Consider the following 20,884-nt stretch of genomic DNA (forward strand, 5'->3'; position numbering starts at 1 on the left):
TGTCATTTTCACAGCAAAGTCTGTTCCTTTTCTTAGTTTTTATGTCCAGCATCCTCATAAACGATTGCTCACAAAGATATGTTGTAACAAATGGTATAAAAAATTCCAGGGCGGAGGCTCCACCAAACCCCTGAGACCAACTCACCGAACCCCTAGGGTTCGATCGAACCCAGGTTAAGAACCACTGTTCTCACACAAAAGTGTGTGTTAGATTATCTGCAAGAGGAGAGTGTATGCCACGTTTGGTGACACATGTTATGCCGCGTTAGAGTTTGGCTTGTTCTGCCTGCAGCCTAGTTAGTGCTGTCATTGGTGGTTGGTTTGGATAAAAATTTGAATAGTTGCAGCACAGAGCAGAGTTTCCTGAAGAAGTGAGAGCTTAACCCTAAACCAGGGGTGTCCAGATGTGAAGATGCATTCATTTTAAACAGTAAAAGTTCCATACAAATGCATGAAGTGGTATCACTGAAGAAGAAGATATACTTTATTACCTGGGAAGGAATTGGGCAATTTTTTTTATTTACATGCATTTTTAACCCCAAACACACATACAGTACAAGTACAAGGCTCATAGACATGCAAATGTGGGGAGAGAGATGGTGGAGTGATGGGCAGCCAGCCAGACCGGTGCCCTGCGAGCAGTTGGGGGGGTTCGGTGCCTTGCTCAAGGGCCCAGGAGGTGACCTGGCACCTCTCCAGCTACCACTCCACCTTCCATATTTTTTTGGGACTTGAACCGGCCACCCTCCGGTTCCCAAGCCAAGTCTCTATGGACTGAGCTACTGCCGGTTTGGCAATTTGAATAGTTGCAGCACAGAGCAGAGTTTCCTGAAGAAGAGAGGGCTTAACCCTCAACCAGGGGTGTTCAGATGTGAAGATGCATTCATTTAAACAGTAAAAAGTTCCATACAAATGCATGAAGTCGATACAAATCTTAACCTCACGTTCATTTTAAACATGAGTAATATAAAGTGTGTTAACATTTAAGTTTACAGCAGTTGTGTCCTTACAGGTTCACGTTTAGTGCATTCAAATGCTTCAGTATCTGACAATCTTAGCATAATATATTATAAAAATGAAGCTTGAAATCTGACCGCAGGTTGTGATTGACCCCCTGGGCCGGACTTTGGACAATGCCTGCCCTAAACCCTTGGGTTGTTAGTTATAACGTGAAATAGTTATAATGTGGAATGCATGAAGTTGATACAAGTCTTAACCTCATGTTCATTTTAAAGAGTAATATAAAGTGTGTTAACGTCTAAGTTTTAAAACATATCACTCTTGCTCTTGTCTTGTACAAAATCATTCAGAAAGTAATATTTTGTGTCACATCTACAGGTACATAACACCAGCAGTTATGTCCTTACAGTTTAACGTTTTGTGCGTTCAGATGCTTCAGTATCATTGAAGTCAGTGGTATCACTGGAAAAAAAAAAACTCTGCAAAAAAGTTCAGCTGTAACCTTCTGCAGACCGTCACACAAAAGTGTGTGTTAGATCATCTGCAAGAGGAGAGAGTGTGCCACGTTTGGTGACACAAGTTATGCCGCGTTAGAGTTTGGCCTGTTCTGCCTGCAGCCTAGTTAGTGCTGTCATTGGTGGTTGGTTTGGATACAAATTTGAATAGTTGCAGCACAGAGCAGAGTTTCCTGAAGAAGTGAGAGCTTAACCCTAAACCAGGGGTGTCCAGATGTGAAGATGCATTCATTTTAAACAGTAAAAGTTCCATACAAATGCACGAAGTCGATACAAATCTTCTCACTTACAGTTTAATGTTTAGTGCGTTCAGATGCTTTAGTATCACTGAAGTCAGTGGTATCACTGAAGAAGAAGATATACTTTATTACCTGGGAAGGAATTGGGCAATTTTTTTTTATTTACATGCATTTTTAACCCCAAACACACATACAGTACAAGTACAAGGCTCATAGACATGCAAATGTGGGGAGAGAGATGGTGGAGAGATGGGCAGTCAGCCAGACCAGTGCCCTGCGAGCAGTTGGGGGGGAGTTCGGTGCCTTGCTCAAGGGCACCTTGGCAGTGCCCAGGAGCTACCAGTCCACCTTCCATATTTTTTTGGGACTTGAACCGGCCACCCTCCGGTTCCCAAGCCAAGTCTCTATGGACTGAGCTACTGCCGGTTTGGCAATTTGAATAGTTGCAGCACAGAGCAGAGTTTCTTAAAGAGTGCCCTTAACCTGAGGGCTTAACCCTAAACCAGGGGTGTTTAGATATGAAGATGCATTCATTTTAAACAGTAAAAGTTCCATACAAATGCACGAAGTCGATACAGATCTTAACCTCACGTTCATTTTAAACATGAGTAATATAAAGTGTGGTAACATTAAGGTTTACAGCAGTTGTGTCCTTACAGGTTAATGTTTAGTGCGTTCAAATGCTTCAGTATCTGACAATCTTAATATATTATAAAAATAAAGCTTCGGGCCACATGAAATCTGACCACGGGTTGTGATTGACCCCCTGGGCCGGACTTTGGACAATGCCTGCCCTAAACCTTTAGGTTGTTAGTTATAACAAGAATTAGTTATAATGTGGAATGCATGAAGTTGATACAAGTCTTAACCTCATGTTCATTTTAAAGAAGAATTGTTCTAAAATTAAACAGCTGTTGTGCAGTAATGTGTAAGTATTTGACAGGAAACAAAACAGAATTCACATTTAGTAGATTATTTATAGGTATTAATACTACTTTTTTTTTTTTTTATCTTTGTACAGGTTGGAACAGGGCACCGGGATGATCGATCACCAGCAGCCCCTGTTTTAAAAATTGTGCTTCCGAAATCTCTTGATGGTGATTCCACAGGAGGAGTGGTTGATGCCCACCCCTCCTGTGCCAAACATAGCAGAAGCCCTTTTTAACGAGTACCGTGAACACCCCACGTCCTGACCAGCGGACACACGCTCCTCACTCAGGGGTTCAGGAATGGAAAACACATAATTCATACATATATAATTTTCCTTTTTACTCTGATATGGAGGTTACTCTTACCCTGAAATCTTCTTTACCTCCATTTTGGAGGTACTGGCTATTTATATGAGAAATCTAAAGTTTTGATATGAGTTAACTGTTTTGAGAGAGATATGCTCTTTTGCAAGTTGAGCTACACTGTTGTGCTGAACTGTAAGACAGAATAATGATCTTAAGAGTTTTGAGAATGCCATTTCTGTTTTGAGAAATGGAGAAAAAACGGTAACACAGGGCAACAACAATGCAATGAAATGTGCTCAGCACAATAACATAAAAATATATGTACAGTATATTTGAAAAATATACACGAATGTTTACTGATAACTGTCTTCAAGTACTAAGAAGTGTTACTGCATAAATAGAAATGAACACACTATATAAATATGATATATTACACTAGTGTACACAGGGATACTGCAATCAGATATATTGTCTTGGTGTTATAGTGCAAAATAAACATTATAAGTACAAATATGAGTATTAAAAGTATACACAATATATATATATAATTATACAATATGTTCTAAAATTAAACAGCTGTTGCGCAGTAACGTGCGAGTATTGAAGAAAGTTCACAGTTGTTTATTTCTTGTTTATAATGTATAAACATACAGATATTCTTCCAATGCACACAACTTATATATATCTTTATCTTTGTACAGTTTGGGACGGGGCGCCGGGATGATCGATCACCAGCAGCCCCTGTTTTAAAAATTGTGCTTCCGAAATCTCTTGATGGCGATTCCGCAGGAGGAGTGGTTGATCCCCACCCCTCCTGTGCCAAACATAGCAGAAGCCCTTTTTAACGAGTACCGTGAACACCCCACGTCCTGACCAGCGCACACACGCTCCTCACTCACGGTGCAGGAGGGTGAAAATGTGCCTCCACGTTTGACTGTTTTATAACGTGTCGTCTTTACATCCATGCACCACAATGCGTGTTTATATGTTTGAAATATGGAGTTATTTGTGAATTATCGTCGAAATTAAAGAAGATTTGAACGCATGGGTTTGAACAGCGAAGCACGATGGGTAAAAAAGGCGGGGCCAACCGACAAGTTGTGGGCTCTCATTGGTCCAACTAGTGCTGCGTTCACATACTGTCTGGAAAATACAAATATTTACTGTGGGTTAACATACATTTGATTAAATATTAAAGCAACGGGAAGCAATACAAATTATGTTATTAGATTTAAATTAAAGGTGTTATCCCATAGTTGAATCAAGGGTATACATATATATCGTCCACTAATCTGATGGTCAGCGGTTCGATCCCCGCTCCTCCAGTAAGTTCCTCCCTATAAGTTGCTTTGGATAAAAGCGTCAACTAAATGTCAATATTAAATTATACAAATGATCTTGACTTGACTATTGTGCAGATATAGGACACGCTGTCAACATATATATGTAAAAAACATTTAATTTCTATGACATTCATTGTCAAACTAGAGCTTCTAGCCAATATAGACCTACCTATTTTATTCTAGGTTGTTTCCTTTCAGACATTAAATTTAATCAGGACTAAAGTACCACTACATCTGGATTAAAGGTGATATGGCACACCTGGATTGGTCTGGATCTTCTCTAAAATCTTAACCTTCATCATCCTTAATATATCAAAAGTAACCAATCTAGGTCATGATGATCCTCCTTCAATCTGTCAGAAGAGGGCGCCAAACTCCAGTTACAGAACAACAAACCAAGAGTATAGACATCATTCATTGTACATCTATTTATTTCTTCTTATTTATTTTTTTTAATCAATCAATAAAATCACATCAAATAAAAGGCAAACCCCCTTATACATGATATATAAAATAAATAACATTTATTCAATAAAGCTGTGAAATGTGGCCATGATGCATGGGGATCAGGAGCTGAATAGTTTTGTGCCGTGTACCACTGCGCAGGTCTAACACAGCTGCTGATGTTTTTCTGGTACAGAAGCAGAATCGGTGGGTTAGTTTGATCATTCATGTGAACAACATAAAAAACACACCATTAAAGGAATAATTCAACATTTTGAGAAATAGTTTGTCACTTTGTTAAGTACGCAGCTGGACCCAAGATGTGATTAGCCCGGCTAACAGACGAGACTGAAGGCAGCTACTCTACCCAAAGTTTCAAAATATGAGCTTGCAGATTACTCGTTGTATCTTGGTGGTTCATTGTTGTTTTATCTGTGGTTTACAGTTACATGCTGGAACTATTTCTTGACAAACAGTTTAGTACTTCTGTGCATCACCCCAGACTCAGACTGTTGGTTTTAGTAAAGGTATCTCTGTAAAGGGATGATGGTACCAAATCTGGCAACCGTCACTGCGCCCAGCTGTTGGTCACCAAGAAATAGATCCAGCAGGTAGCTCCCCCCCTACCCAACAACCTTAATTTACTTTTCTGTTTAAACCAAACAAGATACAACATTGATGAGTAACATCAATCTCCGGATGTAATTCCTGGTATATCTCCCAAAATGTTGAACCACTTCTGTAAGAACAGCAAGAAAGAGGCTGGATCTGGACTAAAGATTGGCCACCATCATTACACAGGATGGTCACTATTTGTTAAGATTACAGATTCTGTTGTAAGTCTTGGCATTTCTTTATTTTTCATTTTCTAACTATTTGACATTGGTTGATATGGAGGCGTCTAGTAATGGTTGATAAGCTTATTTCTTCCCACAGAGTCAGTCTTTCAAAAAAGCCATTTCTTCTTGGCATCTTTCCAGTCTTGTCCTTTAAATTTAACCAATATTTTCCGAAGCTCTGAGGCTGCCATCTTCACACCACGCAGTACAACGGACCCTTCTGATGTAGAGTGCTCAGGAATGGGATTCATGCTCAGTGGAGAACAGTTTGCTAAACGGCACAGCATTGACATACAAATCCAAAGAATATCATACAGTTGAACCCTGTTTAGATGAGGAAGAAACATGAGAAAGGTTGTTGTAGTCTTAAGTCAGACTTTCTGTCAAGTTGTGATTTTGGATGTTGGAAGGACATTTAGTTAGATTTTAAAGTATAGTACCGCTGTGAACACAATATGTTAACATCTGATTGTCAGACCAACAAAAAAAAAAACACTGTACAGTTTGAAAAGTAACAATAAAGGGTTGATGCAAATGCATTAGAATACATTCCTTACCAAATACCAAACTTCAACTACATACCGTGCAGTATATCTACTGGATCACCCATACAGCCATTATCAACTCAAACAAATCTGTCAGTTTGGTCACATGAATGCAGAGTAAAAACTATAGAATGCATAATCTCTTGCTGTTTACAGTGTGTGTGAACAGGTTGTTTTTTTTTTTTGGTGAGATGCTGGTGAAAGGTGAATGAGTGGTGGGAGGTGAGGTGAGTTTCCAGACAAAGAGTAGTACTGTCGTCTATTGTACACTCTAGGCCTGTAAACAACAGATTAATAGCGTATGCACTCCAAAGCCTCTGGAGATTTGGTGTAAGTATGTGTGATCCTCTGAGTCAAAGGTAGTTATTGTTACTGTTTGTGTATGAAAGTTGTACGTGCAGACATGCATTCATCATGAATTCACCTCAGAACAGGAAGCTGACCTTGATAGGTTCCATTACAGCTGGCGTTAGTAGTGTCACGTGGGTGAATCCTAATCAGTTATGTCAAAGCTACTTAGTAATTAGAATTTCAGCAACTTTCAGTGCAGCTAGAAAGTCAATGGATGTAGGCAATCCATTCAGGCATTTTTGATAGATTTAAGGACATAGTTCAACATTTTGGGAAATACACATTGCTTTCACATTGCTCAGACGTCAGATTAATTCCTGTTTCATGTCTGAGGATTAAGTGTGGAACTGGAGCCAGAAGGCGACCAGCGTAGCTTGGCATGAAGACTGGAAGTGGTGGAAAACAGCTAACGTAGGTCTTTGGAAAGCTGAAAAACACACCTACAAATACCTCTTAATATTATAAAGTAACACAATGTATCACATTTGTTTAATTTGTACCCAAAGAGGAATGTTGAAATTTAAATTTTAGGTTTAGTTTCATGTTGTAACTATTTCTTGATGAATACTTTTGTTTTCAGCAATTGCGGGACAGCAGATTGTCAGTGAGGTTTTAGTGTCTTTACCAGCACAATTTTACAACACAAGACACCAAGACACCAACACTGAGGCTGGCTCGTTTTCATCAAGAAATAGTGACAGCATGCAGCTTCTTCCAAAACCATCCATTTATTTTACATTTGTCATTATATATGAATTAAACAACACAAGGTGCAATGTGTTATTTTCTAACCTTCAGAGGTGCTGCTTGGTAGATGTAGTTTTGTATTTTTGGCTCACTGATTACTCCTGCCCTCACTCTTAATGCTAAGATAGGCTACTTGCTTCCTTCATCCAGCTCCATACTTTAACACGCAGAAATGATCTCGGAAAGAAGACAAATTGCAAAATGTTGAACTATATTTAAGGTCCTGCATTTTGTAAATTCATTGGAAATATGAGTCATAGCAGCAAATACATGCTGCAAGGCCCTTGGCTAAAAACTTAATCCAGCGTGCTGTGGTTTCATAATTAGCTTTTGCAGTGTATGCAGCCGTTAATATAGCATCCTCAGCCTTGACAAATCAGTTTCCACTTTTCTACTTTTCGCCAGACTCTCCTAAATCTCCTACTGACACCTCTGGAACACAGCATTAAGTCTATAAACACAAGCAGCACATACATCCACACTATTGCATGTAATGAGTTGGCATCCATCATCCACTCAGACCTGAATGGAATATTATTTGAGTGAATTGAGTTTTGAATCAGAGAAACAGCTGTTGCAGTCTTTGCAAACAGCTGCAAGTGAAATTCAAACTCCCTTTTGTTCTCGTTAAACAAAGTCAATAAATGTCTGATGGCTGAGAGGTGACACACTTGTTTTCTTGCTCCTGTTGATGCTATGATACAAATACCTAAATGAGACCACCTTCTCTAATTACAGTGGCCTATCTTTATGTATACACCTAAAACTAGAAATAATCTATTTTTTTTTCTCTCTTGTTTTTTTTTTACAAAACATTACTCATCTATTCACAGGATGATCAAAGTCAGTTTGGCGTAAGTGCACATACAGCTTACAGTAGCAAGAGGAGCACATTGATTTAATATGATGACACTTATTGTAGTGTGCACTGTATCTGTCTTCACACTATCAGTTAAATAGCTTTCAGTGACTTGTTTAGCTTTCAGCTCTATAGATTTCACTATTATTTACAATATTACAGTCACAAGAGATTGCAGGCAAAGCATTGCACAAACCTTGACAGGTAGGAACCGACAATAGATGCCAGATTACAGGAAGTCATAGTCCATGGATTTATCTGCACCTTTAATATATTCAGTAGTCCATTAACTCCATGGCTATGAAGAAGGAGGACTGGCTACACTCCAAACCGTAAGACCTGATCACCACTGCACGCTTTCTGTGTTTTCCGAACCCCATTGAGGCTCGAAACAGGTTGGCTCATGCTACACCACATGAATTTAGAGATACAACTTGCCTACAAGGTACACATTGGGATATACAGTGGCTGTTAGAAAAGAATCCCAGTTGTCAGAGGAACCGACACACAGATAGGGCACAAAGCACAAGGTGAGGAAGTGATGGAAGGTGATACGACAAGAGTGTTAAGCCTGAGTGACTTGGTTTCGATGGACAGCTGTGAGACAAGGTGAGCTCTTGGTGTGACAAGACGAGTGTTTGGACAGTTCTCAGTCAGCAGTGGCATCCCTTCTCAGCGGTTGCGGTGGCTAGTTCCTCTTCGTCCTCTGCCGGGTAGAGGACCTTGGCGGTGAGGCCGCTTTTCACCCCGTCCCAGCCGTCACGGGTGACGATCTCCCCCATCTTCATCAGCTCGTAGATGTCCTTGGTCAGCAGCTCGAAAGCCCGGTCGACGTTGCTGTTGCACTTGGCTGACGTCTCCACGTAGCGGATGCCCAGGTCTGCCGCCAATTGCTCCGCCTCATCGCGGCTCACCTTGCGGTCTTTGTTGAGGTCGCTCTTGTGGCCAATGAGGATGTAGACCATGTGGTGAGGCAGGATGTGCTCACTCACCTCCTTGTGCCACTCCCTCACATGGTCAAAGGTCTTGCGATTGGTGAGATCAAAGACTAGTAGCCCGCCAACGGAGTTACGGTAGTATGAAGTTGTGATGGACCTGGTGGGTAGATAGATGAATGAAACATTAGTCATTTAAGCACTAATGGACATCTTAGACACAACCATCACCAACCAGCAAAGACCTACCACTATCCTGAAATCACTTTGTGAAAATCCAAAGTTTGGAGTGCCGAGTCTCAAAGTAAGTCCTCATTTTTGTGAGTCAAGTCTCAGCCAAGTCTACAACTCTGATAAAATCCATCACTATACTCCCAACCAGAACTCCCTTATGTATGTATAACATTGCCTTAAATAGGATACACATGCCCGAAAATTAGGTTCATTGTGCGTCTGTTTGTATGTGCAAATGTAGAGGTATTCAGGCATCATGTGTACACAATAAATATAAAATAATAAAGGTATTAAAAATGGATTTTAATGCAGGGTAGCTTTCACAAGGCAGGGCCTCAAAATGGCCACACATTACAGTAAAGTATGGTATTTGCACTTTAAATAGCCTGCTGGGGATGACTGACAGCATTAAATTGAACTGAATCGTAAACATGGGATCCTTGGGAGCCCTAAAGGTCTGGGGGTCCTGCAGCTGCAGCCTCCCTTGCCCCATCTGTCCAAAGATCCATTGATACACAAGTCCTAATCTGTCAAGCTCACTGTTTGATTTCCACAAACACTTCTCATATTCGCCCAAGACAGAAGCGAAAGACTTAAGCCTGGTGAAGCCTGGTGGAAAAACACCCTCTGAAGCTTCGGGCTTCAAAAGAGAAAGCAGATCTAAGAGCGGAGCTTCTTCTTCTTCAGACAGCAAAGCAGAGCTTTTAAAAAAGGAAGTCATTCATGACAGCAGGGACACATTAAACAGAACAAGCAACAGGGTAGACGAATGCAAAAACTAGATTTGGGTACAGAGTTGTCATCCTTACCTTGTGTTACCCTGGTGCATAGATGTATGGTATGTCAGGGAATCAAAGTGGGGCCTAAATATGAGGAGGCTGCCCATCATCCATGAATGAATGCAATGATGCAACTCCATTTTCAGTTTTTTGTATATAGGCCAGGCGAGATCGAGGCCTATAATCTTCTCATGACCCTTTTCTCCAGCGTCTACACTCACTTCATTATACCATAATGGGAGAGGAGATGGCCTTAATTTAATTTAAATAGCAGCCAAAACACGTCAGCGAGCCAAAGGCCTCTCGGTTATTTAACGACTAAATCTACACGGTGGAGAATGGTGGTTATTTAATTTTTTTTTCCATATCTGCAACATTTTTTATTCTCATTATGATGTTTATAATGTGTCGTACCTGAATCGTTCCTGACCAGCCGTGTCCCAGAGCTGGAGCTTTATTTTCACCCCGGGCTCGATATCAAGCGAGCGGGCATAAAAATCTACACCGACCGTCGGATCCGCTACATCGCTGTAAATCCCGTCCGTGAAGCGCTTCAGCAGCGACGACTTCCCCACCGTCGAATCCCCGAGTAAAATGATCCTGAACTGGTATTGCCACAAAATATCCATGGCATGACTAAGAAAGATGGGGGATACCAGCAGAGTATATGTGTGCGTGAAACAAAGCCCTGTGCGCGGCGTGTTTACATGCAGCCCCGGCTCCTGCCTCCTGCCTCCTCCTCCTCCTCTTCTTCTCGCTCCTGCTGCTGCTGCCTTGCCTTCTGCTCAGGAAAAGCAATCATGTGATAGATTTACCTATGCTCTACTACACGGCTGCAGCCGTGAATGAGACAATTGTTATACGAGGGAGTCAGAGATAAGCCACAATACAGATTTACACATAAAGACATTTGCTGATTTAATGATTTTAAATGACATTCTGATGTTTCTTCTCTTTTTTTATTTTTTATTTCTGTTGCTATTGCTTGTCTTAATGTCTAATGTTTTTCCTTGCCTCTGTAAAGCACTATGAATTGCCTTGTGTACGAATACAAATAAACTTGCCTTGCCTAAAGCTCTTACATAAGTTAGCTACTTATTTATTTAAAAAAAAAAACGTTCACACACAGGCTCATGTGCACAAATAGGATTTGTCTGCATTGTGTGAAATTCTTTCACTGTACTCTCCTTCATGGTCCATATTTAACAGCTGTTTATGTGCACACCATGAGCTCAAAGGTTGCTGTCCGTGGTTCTGAAGTAGTAGGCTTAAAAAAATAATATTACACGTATATTTATATATTTTTTTACACAATATATTCACTTAAATCTTTCTCTGTGAGAGATATACATTTGGCGAAGCGTCAAAATCTCTGTCTGGGTTGGTATAAGTGACAATAAAATGAAAGGTTAGCTTAAAAAGCGTGTAGAACTACATATCCCGGCATACAACTCGCCACGTGGACCAATCAGCGGGCTGCTGCTCGGTATATAAGAGCACGAGGCGCCTCTCAACCGTCCTCTTCTTCTTCAAGGCTTCAGCGCGGAGAAAGCTAAACTTCGGTAAGGTTTTCAGCTAGATTTATGATTTATTTCCATACACAGAAAAGATATGTACATAAATAAGTTTGCTACAGTGAGCTTACACGTTCATTGAGTGTGTTTTATTAACGTTTACGTCGAGTTACTGGTTAATCTGAGCCACACGAGATGAAACTAGGCCTGCTAACGGCAGCTAATGTAAAAACACACAATCACGCTTTATGACGTAGCACGTCGTTACTTGCACTATAAATCACATTATGCTGGTTTGTGTTATAATATATTTTGTTAACGACTCGGGTTAAGACTTGCTTAGCTTCGTGTTAGCATAATGCTAATGTTTGAACCACGTGGCTTGGTTATAAGGCGTCATAAGGCAGCGCACAGTGACTTAGGCTCGTCTCCCTGCAGACTTTAAAACCACAGGATTGCTTTAAATGACTTCTGTAGCACATGCACTGACTACTTTTCTTCCTTCTACAGGTTCAAACCTTCAACAGGATCCTTACCTGATGTCTATAACCATCATGACTGGCTGTTCAGAGTGCAGGCAAGTTCTCATATTCAGTCTCTTCATGCTGTGTTGCTATGCAACAGGCTCCTATCGAAGCCGTCCATGCTCTCTCGTAGCAGTGGACGGTCAACAGGAAGCCGAAATGAAAACTTTCACCGACGGTCGCTGGTCAGTTCGACGGTAACTGCCTCAGCAACATTTAGGGGAAGGACATCTGGACTTCAAAAATCCTGGTCAAGCCTTTATGAGGATATCTTCTAAACATTTGACTTTCTGCAGGTGCCAGGCAATGCTGAAGATGGGAGGATGGAGCCTGACAATGACTGAATCACATGCAGGTAACTTTCTGAGCTGCACTTGAAGAAATGTGTAGTGTTCTTGGCTGTGATGACACACTTGCCCTCACTGAGATCAGACTTGATTGAGACACACAATGTACTCTACTGAGCCACGTTTCTTCAAACTAAGTTCTTAGTTAAATGGGAACATGTATTTAAAAACTGCCGTTCTTGTTCAGGTGACCCGCATGGCTGACTCTTGAAGACTGGATGAGGACATCTCATGTTGAGGTAAATATTCCCTCTGGTCTTTGATCCACATTACAGCATGCTATCCTAAGGACCGGAGCTTGTTCGTAGCTCTAGGTTCTCCAAGTGCGTGCAAGAAAATCGGGTGGTCTTTGACTGTTGTGGCCCCTTCTGCCATCAGCAGCCACTCAACTGTCCTACAGTTGCTGTGTCTGATGGCACAGTCAGAAGTGATTCACATGCCACAGATGTTTTCATGAACACTCATTTCTTCTGTAGGAATCATCTGCTCGTGATCAGCGTGGCATCCTTGGGCTGCTTCAGCTCTCAAACAGTCCTGGCTTGTGAAGGTATGTAAAGACATTTTGTTTTTAGAGCACTAGTTTCTAGTCTGATCCATGATGATCACTTAACACATTGAGGACTGTTGGATGAAGCTTGCGGATATGGGACTGAGATCAGCTTTTTATGTTAAGATGTGCAGACAGGCTCCTGAATTGCACTAATTTGTCATCTTGGTCTTTACATTCCAGGTCCAGTTGACAAGAAGCCTGAACAAGTGGAGGGACTGAGTCATCTGGAAAGATGGAGAAATGTTTAGAATCTACCAGCATGTTTAATTTGCTATAGTGGTGCAAAGAACAATAAACTTGTACTGACTTGAATGTGCAGTAGGAACTTTCATGTATTTGTTACATGATTTGTATTAAGACCTGTAAAATAAAGAATGCAATGAACCAAGAACTACTTCTGAACCAGTTTTATTTTCCACCATTCATTGTTAGACATGTTATGAATAAGCTGCAACTTGTAGCAGTGTTTATTTACAATAAGGCCACAATAGTGTACAGAAACATCTGATCGTGGTGTTACAGCTGCATTATCGAAGTCAATAGTTGAACCGTTTTAGGTGACGGGTGCTCCAAACACTTCATTCACTGCAGCTTGTCAGCAGCAACCCTCATCAGTGCTGTAGTCCATAGATGCCACCATGAAGTCCTGAGCTCTGCAACACCAGAAAGGGGAAGTGTTTCAGGTAATTGCATGACAAATGGCAACATTTCACGTTCAGTTTCTTTTTTACCTCATGGTCACTCATTTGAGATGGAAGGTAATTTCAACTCTGATATCTCAGAGTCTGGGCTGCTGCTGCCGCTCCGGTCACTGTATGTATCCCTGTGTCAGAGACAAAATGGTCAGTCTGATTGGTAAAGCTGAGCGTGTAATGAATTTGAGAAATATGACGTGATGCTGCCGTGTTTACCGTGGCGACAGGCGGCATCCCTTCTGCAAGTAGCTCTGTAGCTTCCCGGCAGCTGCCAGCAGCAAGCCAAGATAAGGAGGCGATGGCTTGATGGGTCGAGAGGTGAACTCGGGGTGGTACTGCACTCCAACGAAGTATGGATGATCTGAAACACAATTCGATTTTTAAGAACCCCCGAGGTAAACACCACCCCTGCAGAGTCTACAGCGGGATTGTTTCCTTACCATCCAGCTCTATGACCTCCATTCTTTCCCCTTCGACATCTTGACCTACGAAGCGGAAGCCCTTCTCTTCAAAGTGACCCTTGAGCTCAGGATTGACCTGCAACAGGAGAAACATTTCAAGTTACAACATGCAGACCAGCAGTGGTTTAACACTGCTGATGAACTGAGAGGTCAACATACCTCAAAGCGGTGTCTGTGCCTTTCGTCCACATACTCTGCATCTCCATAAAGTTTGCCTGGAACACAGAGTACCTTTGAGCACAGGACAGACAACAGCAGCGATATCGGGCTAAAAATGAATTTTTGGGGAAGTTTTTCTTACGCAATACACTGTTGTTGCTCTTGAAAATGGTCCGTCTCTTCCCTAGCCTCATGGTTCCACCCATCTGCCCCGGGTTATGTTCTGGCATGTCGATCACCTGCAGAGATTAAAAAGTCAGAATCTCAATTCGAGGTCAAAAAGTCACAACTAGATCAGTTCTGAAGTTGGAAACAAACTTACCACGGGATGCTTTGATTCTGGGTCAAATTCAGTCGAGTTGGCGTCTAAGAATAGAACAGGCAGACAAGCGATCAGTTCTGTTCCTCGCCTTACATACAGACAGAGGCACCTGAGGCTGCTGCAGTTTATAGAGATATACTTCTTCTCACTTTGACAAAATAATTTTAACTCCAGGTGCATTAAATTGCTTTTTCTGGAGCACAGAGAGCCAAAAAGTAGACCTGGAGCTGAGATCATTTTGTCAAGCAGCTATCCTTTTAACTTTTATATTCAATTTCTTTACAGTCTGGGAAATTGTTACACTACTTTGTGCTCAGCATAGGTCTGACAAAACCTCTCTCTCAGTCTTTGACCGAAAAGTTAGAAAACTGGCCTGGAAACTTTTTTTTTGCAAGTTTGAATAACATGACAAATTATTACCTGTCCATCCGAGTGTGTTCCTGGCAAACTCACACACAGCCAACTGCATTCCAAGACACACACCTGCAGAAACACACACGTCAGCCCAGTACTGTGCTTCGCTGTGCACACACATTAGGAATGCAAGATGATGCTGAATAGAGCGTTGTTATCTTAACAGTTATCCTCTACCTAGAAAAGGTTTTTTCTGCATTCTGGCCCAGTTGATGGCGTGAATCTTTCCTTCAGTTCCTCTGACACCAAAACCTCCAGGAACCAGGATGCCACTGAAGATACGGGGTGGGGGGGTAGAAGTTGATGAGTTTACAGATTTTAATATCCAGGTTGTATTACTTACAACAAAAAGCGGCACGTCAGCACTCACTCAGCACTGCAGAGTTTCTGCCATGCCTCGTGGTATTTCACTGGCTCCTCCTGCAGAGTGCTCGGCTCCAAAAACGCAGAGTCGATATACTGAAGAGGAGAAACGTAGCAACGTCAGGTGGCAGGTCTAGAAAGTGTACAATGCTCAACAACCACTAGATGGCAGCACAAGCAGGATTTTCAATCTGGGTCCAAGTTACTCTTTAACAGTTTAATGATTCACAAATTCAACACATTTAAACTCAGACACAGAAGACGCATGGACAGTGACAGAATGATGGTCGCCACAGTTGATTTCTGCGATTACGGGCTGAAGGGCAAGTAGGATATTGCCCCTTGATACGGGTGTACATCGTACCAGGCAACATTCGAGTTTTCACGCATTATTTTTGTCTGAAAAAGGAAAGAATTGCTGGATTTCCTCTGGAAAGAGGCAAATATTTTCTGTTTTAGACTAGGATCCTACAGATACTACATGAAGACAAAAACGGGTGCATGTGGGTGGAAGTTGGTCATTTAAGATATTTCAAAACACTTAGTGCTCGATCGCGGTGAAAAATAGCTCTCCTCCTAGGAGTCATGACTCAAAATCAAATCTGTCACATGATAATACATATTTTTAGATTCTGTTGTGACAAACTTTTCAAAGAAATATTTCCATAAATCTGCTTAGAATCAGAGAAACATGATGCTCCTTGCAACTCCAGAACGTTCTGTTAAGGTTCCCTAGAGCATCATGAGTACTAAACATGATGATTCAGCAGAAATAAAGTCAAACGTTTAGAAAATATCCTTGTAAAGGCTTGACTGGGATCAGGACTTAAGTCCTGATGTCCTTCCCCTAAATGTTGCTGAGGCAGTTACCGTCGAACTGAACAGCGACCGTCGGTGAAAGTTTTCATTTCGGCTTCCTGTTGACCGTCCACTGCTACCAGAGAGCATGGACGGCTTCGATAGGAGCCTGTTGCATACAATCATTCATGATTATTCGACCATTTTTCCCCCAGAGACTTTAACATTGAGCTTGACACAGCAAAGGCACTGCTGCTACAGTGTAGGTCATGATGTAGTAACGAGCAGTGTTAACAACGCTGAACGTACCTTAACCTCCAATTTATGGCTGATGGCCAGGGCGGAGTGCTCCAGCGCTTTGATGACAGAAGCATAGGAGTCAGAAAACTTGGTGTACTTTCCAACCAGTGCTATCGAGCAGTGCTCCAAGAGTCTGTCTGACCTGTGAAGACAACGTGAGGATTATAGCACCATGTGAAATGGAGTCAAATCGTCAAATTGCAATGGGTGATTTAGTGTTTAATGTTTGAAGACTCACCTGTCAGACATCTCCTTCCATTTAGTCAGCATTTTTCTGGGTCTGGCCTCAATGGGCATATTCAGTCTCCTGCTCAGGTAGCCCACCACGCCCTGATTCTCTAGCAGTAGCGGTACTCTGTAGATGGACGACACGTCGTGGACGCAGATGACCTGGGATGACAAAGCACGGTGAGTTTAGAGCAGCTGAGAGAAGTCGGCGCTCTGCTTCATCAAATAGGACGAGGACAGAACGGGACGTACCTGCTCGGGTTCTACATGACAGAACATCGAGATCTTTTCTTTGACGGAGTTCTCCAGAGCGGTGGAGCAGCGACACATGATCTGTTGGCACGGAAAAAAAGATGAAACTTAAACGATGTACACATCTGATCACGCAACTTTTATAGAAAAGAGGAGGTGTGTGTAGAGCAGGTGACTCACCAGGTCAGGGGACAGACCCAGTCCTCTCAGCTCTCTGACGCTGTTCTGGGTTGGTTTGGTCTTTTGCTCTCCTGTTGCGCTGGGCTGAACAGAATAAAATAAAGACAAAACATATTTTAAACCAACTTCCCATTTGAACATGAGACAAGTGTACAAAACAGGCTTCAGTCAGAATACAGGAAACACAGAGGACATGGAGTCCTGATCCCCTCAAAAATCCAAGAAGATTTCTTGGTTTTTGACAAAGTGACGAGTGGATCTAATATCACAGTTCAGGAGTGAATAGAACTGTACTTTACAGTACGTATCTCATTCACCCATTCATACACTGATGGCATTGGCTGCCAAGCAAGATGCCGAACCGCCAATCTTCTGATTAGTGGACGACCCGCTCTACCCCTGAGCCACAGCTGCCCAGTATGGGGTTATTATTGCTGTAATACTCTGAACTTGCATGTTACAGACAAAAAAAACAACAAAATGATTCAATGCACAATGATTTGATAAAAAGAAGCTGGAAGCAGAGGATGTTTTGGCATTTTTAATGATTAAATCTTTAACTGCATTATTATTGATTGACTTTCTGTCTAATGGATTCGCTGAGTCATCCTTTCAGCACCACTCTCTGAACTTTATCTGCAATCAGCTGCTTATCTGCTACCACGTCGACTCGTGGACACAAAGAGATGCACCACAGAGCAAAGACGCAAAGCTTGACATATTGGGTTTCATATATTGTGGCGCCTACAGAGGTGTTCCTGAAAAGTCAACATGCACATCGGCCTGGACATGTGTGTGTGGGGGGGGGACTGGTTCTCACAAGCCACTCCTTGAGCCTCCCCCACACGTTCACAACATTCTCTTCACACTTTCTTCCGTTTCAGCTCGAGGGCATGTTTTTACATGTGGTGACACCTGCTTCCTGCTGCTCAATGGTTAGAACACCTACTCTGTCCTTGCTTAATATGCTCAACAAAAAACTAGAACTGTACTCCAAAATATTATATTATGGGGAAGTTCGAGGAGGAAATCAGTTCTAAATAACCCTGTCACATAACTAATAAATAAATAAAAACATTTGAATGACTACTGTAAGCCACTATGGGACACCCTGCAGTGAATTCTCAGCTAAAGAAAAATTTCATGACAGGACCAGAAAACCTGCTCAACAACAAAGTTCTGTTAAGTTGTTTAATAGCTCCAGAGGACAAGACACACACAAGCCCTCAAGATAAAAGCAGTGAGGCCAGAGGGTGTTACCGTCTCACCTGTGGTATCAGACTGACGTGAATATTACAGAAGTTCTCCCTCTTCACTTTAAACTGGAACTGTCTGAAGGCCTCGATGAAAGGCATGCTCTCGATGTCTCCGACAGTGCCTCCTAACTGCAAACGCAGACACAAATATCATCAGTGGAGAGCAGCGGGGATTTTTCAAAACAACAGATGGTCGGCGGTGGAAAGCATGACGCGATAAAATAAGCTGCTCCGCTCACCTCTATCACACAAACTTGAGGTTCTACGTCGTCGTCCTCGACGGGTACTTTGGCCTGTTTCATAACCCATTCCTGGATGGCGTCTGTGATGTGTGGTACCACTGAGAAGAAAAAATGAAAAGCACAAAATCATTCCCGGCTCGTTTCTCTTCAGCGTGGCACTTCTTCCGGTCACAAACAGCAGTTATTTACCCTGCACAGTCTTGCCAAGGTAGTCTCCCCTCCTCTCTTTGTTGATGACCGACTGGTAGATCTTGCCGGTGGTCAAGTTGTTGTCTCGAGTCAGCCGGATGTCGAGGAAACGCTCATAATTCCCCAGATCCAAGTCCACCTCGCCGCCGTCGTCCAGCACGAACACTTCACCTAAACAGAGCGCGACACAATCGTAAAAACACACACGCATAATAACATGTGTAATCGTGTACGTGTTAAATGGTTTTCCTTTTGACGTACCATGCTCATAGGGCGAAAACGTGCCGGCGTCGATGTTGATGTACGGGTCGATCTTGATGGCGGTGACATGCAGGCCGCACGACTTCAGGATTGTGCCCACGCTGCTGGCGATGATGCCTTTGCCGATCCCGGAGATGACTCCTCCGGTTACCAGGATGTACTTCATCATTGTGCTCTGGTATCTGCAGATAAGACTGAAAAACAAACACAAGACAGATGATAAACAAGAAAAAAAGGTCCTGATATGATTTAGTAAGCATATTGTGCTTTAATTTCAAATATATGTAAAGAAAACACACATATAAAGTGCATAAAATATATATTTTTAATATTTTCTGAAGCTAACTCATCAGATTTCTTATATTTGACAATAATATTGACGCTTTATTCACATAAAGGGTTCATAACATTTCTGTAAATGTCAATTGTGGCTGGCTAAACCTCCATGTTCTTGCTCTACAACGCGGACCCTATTGGCTGTTGCCGTGGCAACTTACAGCGAGCTAAATAAACATTAAACGGTGAAATTAATTAACTTAATTAAAAACACCAACATTTCACAACAATACACGTGGCTGAAGGATAAAAGTTCATCCTTCACCAGAACAAAAACAGTTTCACCATATGCGAGCATGGCGCGTTAGAAGGCGCTCGTTTTACACACACCGCACGGGCCGACCGGGTGGGGAAATTCCACATTCCCTTAAGCCAGGAGTGTATAAGGCGAGCGCGCCGCCCGTCCGGGTTACCCACGTCAACAAAGTCAACTACACCAAAGTAATACCCGCCAGAGCGATTAGCTTTTTCTAGGCTAACTTGAGGTAATGTCGACGTACGAGAACTACTACGAGACACACAGAGCCTCTGTTACAAAACAAACAAATGTTACATTCGCCTAACCGAACATTACGGTTGTTTTATTTAAGTTAAATCTTTTAAATACAGAAAAAAAAGGTCGCTAACGCGCTCTCCCGAGTCAAGCTGGCTAACTTAAGACGAGGCCACAACTTTCAAAATAAAAGCGGCGGTTAGCGTTTATATGAAAAGTAAAGCCAACAAAGCAGCGATATAGTTCACAAAGACTGTCTACATAATCAATTAATGCTCTGTGTTGGTTTACGAAGCTACCGCTGAGCTAAAGATACATTTAACCGCATTGTATTTTTAAACAGTATTTTATTTTGAATCTTTCTAACCAGAAGTAGCCGTTGTGTATCGTGTTTAGCTTCTAACTTTAGCAGCGTTTAGCATCAAAATCCGACTCACCGAAATATTCTTCAACCAGAGCTGCTGCTGCTCCTTCTTCGGGAACAAATCGACGACAGTTCACAAGAACTTTGAACCCCCCCACAGACGAGATATGGATCCTGACAGTAACGCTTTTAGATTTTTTTCACAGACCCATCTATCCTCAGATTGACTCGACACGTGTGTGGACCACGATTCGCCGCCGCTGCATCACATCATTCACAACACTGCGCTGCCTTCAGGTGCGCCTCGGAAACAGCCCTACACAAACTGTGGTGTGGAATGTTGCGTTCAAATGTCGACGTGGTTGCGTAACTCGAACCGTTCACGCAGGGGCGCCGCCAGGAATTTTGGGCCCCATGACAAAAAAAACCCCCACATCTCTAGGACTTAACTATCCCATCAAAAGCTTTACATAACTCTAATTAAAGCAGTGGTTCTTAACCTTGTTGGAGGTACCGAACCCCACCAGTTTCATATGCTCATTCACCGAACCTCTCTTCTTTAGTAAAAAATAAAATATGATTTTTTTTTTTACTGGTGCACAAAATGAACC

The 20,884-nt window shown here is 42.1% G+C and overlaps 2 protein-coding genes, 1 long non-coding RNA gene and 7 other non-coding genes across 11 annotated transcripts; 5 read left to right on the forward strand and 5 right to left on the reverse strand.

Moving 5' to 3' along the window:
- Window positions 1-2,742: 2,742 nt before the first annotated feature.
- On the reverse strand, window positions 2,743-2,877 carry LOC113747528 (U11 spliceosomal RNA). The gene has a single exon (XR_003463685.1). It is a non-coding gene; the product is annotated as a U11 spliceosomal RNA (small nuclear RNA).
- A 780-nt stretch (window positions 2,878-3,657) lies between these two features.
- Window positions 3,658-3,792, reverse strand: LOC113747527 (U11 spliceosomal RNA). Its single transcript, XR_003463684.1, has one exon. It is a non-coding gene; the product is annotated as a U11 spliceosomal RNA (small nuclear RNA).
- A 1,801-nt stretch (window positions 3,793-5,593) lies between these two features.
- Window positions 5,594-10,903, reverse strand: rab42a (RAB42, member RAS oncogene family a). Its single transcript, XM_027287497.1, has 2 exons — window positions 10,440-10,903; window positions 5,594-9,172 (listed from the first exon to the last, which is right to left on the reverse strand). The coding sequence occupies exons 1-2, from the start codon at window positions 10,652-10,654 to the stop codon at window positions 8,731-8,733; spliced, it is 657 nt and encodes a 218-aa protein (XP_027143298.1). The 5' UTR covers window positions 10,655-10,903; the 3' UTR covers window positions 5,594-8,730.
- A 1,222-nt stretch (window positions 10,904-12,125) lies between these two features.
- On the forward strand, window positions 12,126-13,313 carry LOC104924888 (uncharacterized). Its single transcript, XR_002042512.2, has 5 exons — window positions 12,126-12,260; window positions 12,360-12,418; window positions 12,598-12,649; window positions 12,887-12,957; window positions 13,141-13,313. It is a non-coding gene; the product is annotated as an uncharacterized LOC104924888 (long non-coding RNA).
- LOC113747511 (small nucleolar RNA SNORA16B/SNORA16A family) lies at window positions 12,160-12,296 on the forward strand. Its single transcript, XR_003463668.1, has one exon. It is a non-coding gene; the product is annotated as a small nucleolar RNA SNORA16B/SNORA16A family (small nucleolar RNA).
- Window positions 12,458-12,533, forward strand: LOC113747509 (small nucleolar RNA SNORD103/SNORD85). The gene has a single exon (XR_003463666.1). It is a non-coding gene; the product is annotated as a small nucleolar RNA SNORD103/SNORD85 (small nucleolar RNA).
- On the forward strand, window positions 12,683-12,812 carry LOC113747522 (small nucleolar RNA SNORA44). The gene has a single exon (XR_003463679.1). It is a non-coding gene; the product is annotated as a small nucleolar RNA SNORA44 (small nucleolar RNA).
- Window positions 12,998-13,071, forward strand: LOC113747531 (small nucleolar RNA SNORD99). Its single transcript, XR_003463688.1, has one exon. It is a non-coding gene; the product is annotated as a small nucleolar RNA SNORD99 (small nucleolar RNA).
- A 39-nt stretch (window positions 13,314-13,352) lies between the features above and the next one.
- On the reverse strand, window positions 13,353-20,585 carry ctps1a (CTP synthase 1a). Of its 2 annotated transcripts, none has more exons than XM_027287325.1 (19): window positions 20,347-20,585; window positions 19,081-19,274; window positions 18,820-18,990; window positions 18,628-18,728; window positions 18,401-18,517; window positions 17,133-17,216; window positions 16,953-17,033; window positions 16,711-16,862; window positions 16,482-16,614; window positions 15,382-15,470; window positions 15,189-15,283; window positions 15,018-15,080; window positions 14,598-14,641; window positions 14,418-14,514; window positions 14,276-14,331; window positions 14,096-14,192; window positions 13,872-14,016; window positions 13,692-13,783; window positions 13,353-13,613 (listed from the first exon to the last, which is right to left on the reverse strand). In XM_027287325.1, exons 2-18 carry the CDS (start codon window positions 19,247-19,249, stop codon window positions 13,699-13,701), a joined length of 1,779 nt encoding a protein of 592 aa, XP_027143126.1. In that variant the 5' UTR covers window positions 19,250-19,274; window positions 20,347-20,585; the 3' UTR covers window positions 13,353-13,613; window positions 13,692-13,698. The 2 variants fall into 2 exon arrangements, with proteins under 2 accessions (XP_027143126.1, XP_027143127.1); XM_027287326.1 differs by lacking the exon at window positions 20,347-20,585 and adding an exon at window positions 19,747-19,895.
- LOC113747510 (small nucleolar RNA SNORA16B/SNORA16A family) lies at window positions 16,209-16,345 on the reverse strand. The gene has a single exon (XR_003463667.1). It is a non-coding gene; the product is annotated as a small nucleolar RNA SNORA16B/SNORA16A family (small nucleolar RNA).
- Window positions 20,586-20,884: the final 299 nt, after the last annotated feature.

Source organism: Larimichthys crocea, chromosome XIII (assembly GCF_000972845.2).
Source record: "Larimichthys crocea isolate SSNF chromosome XIII, L_crocea_2.0, whole genome shotgun sequence".
NCBI lineage: Eukaryota > Metazoa > Chordata > Actinopteri > Sciaenidae > Larimichthys > Larimichthys crocea.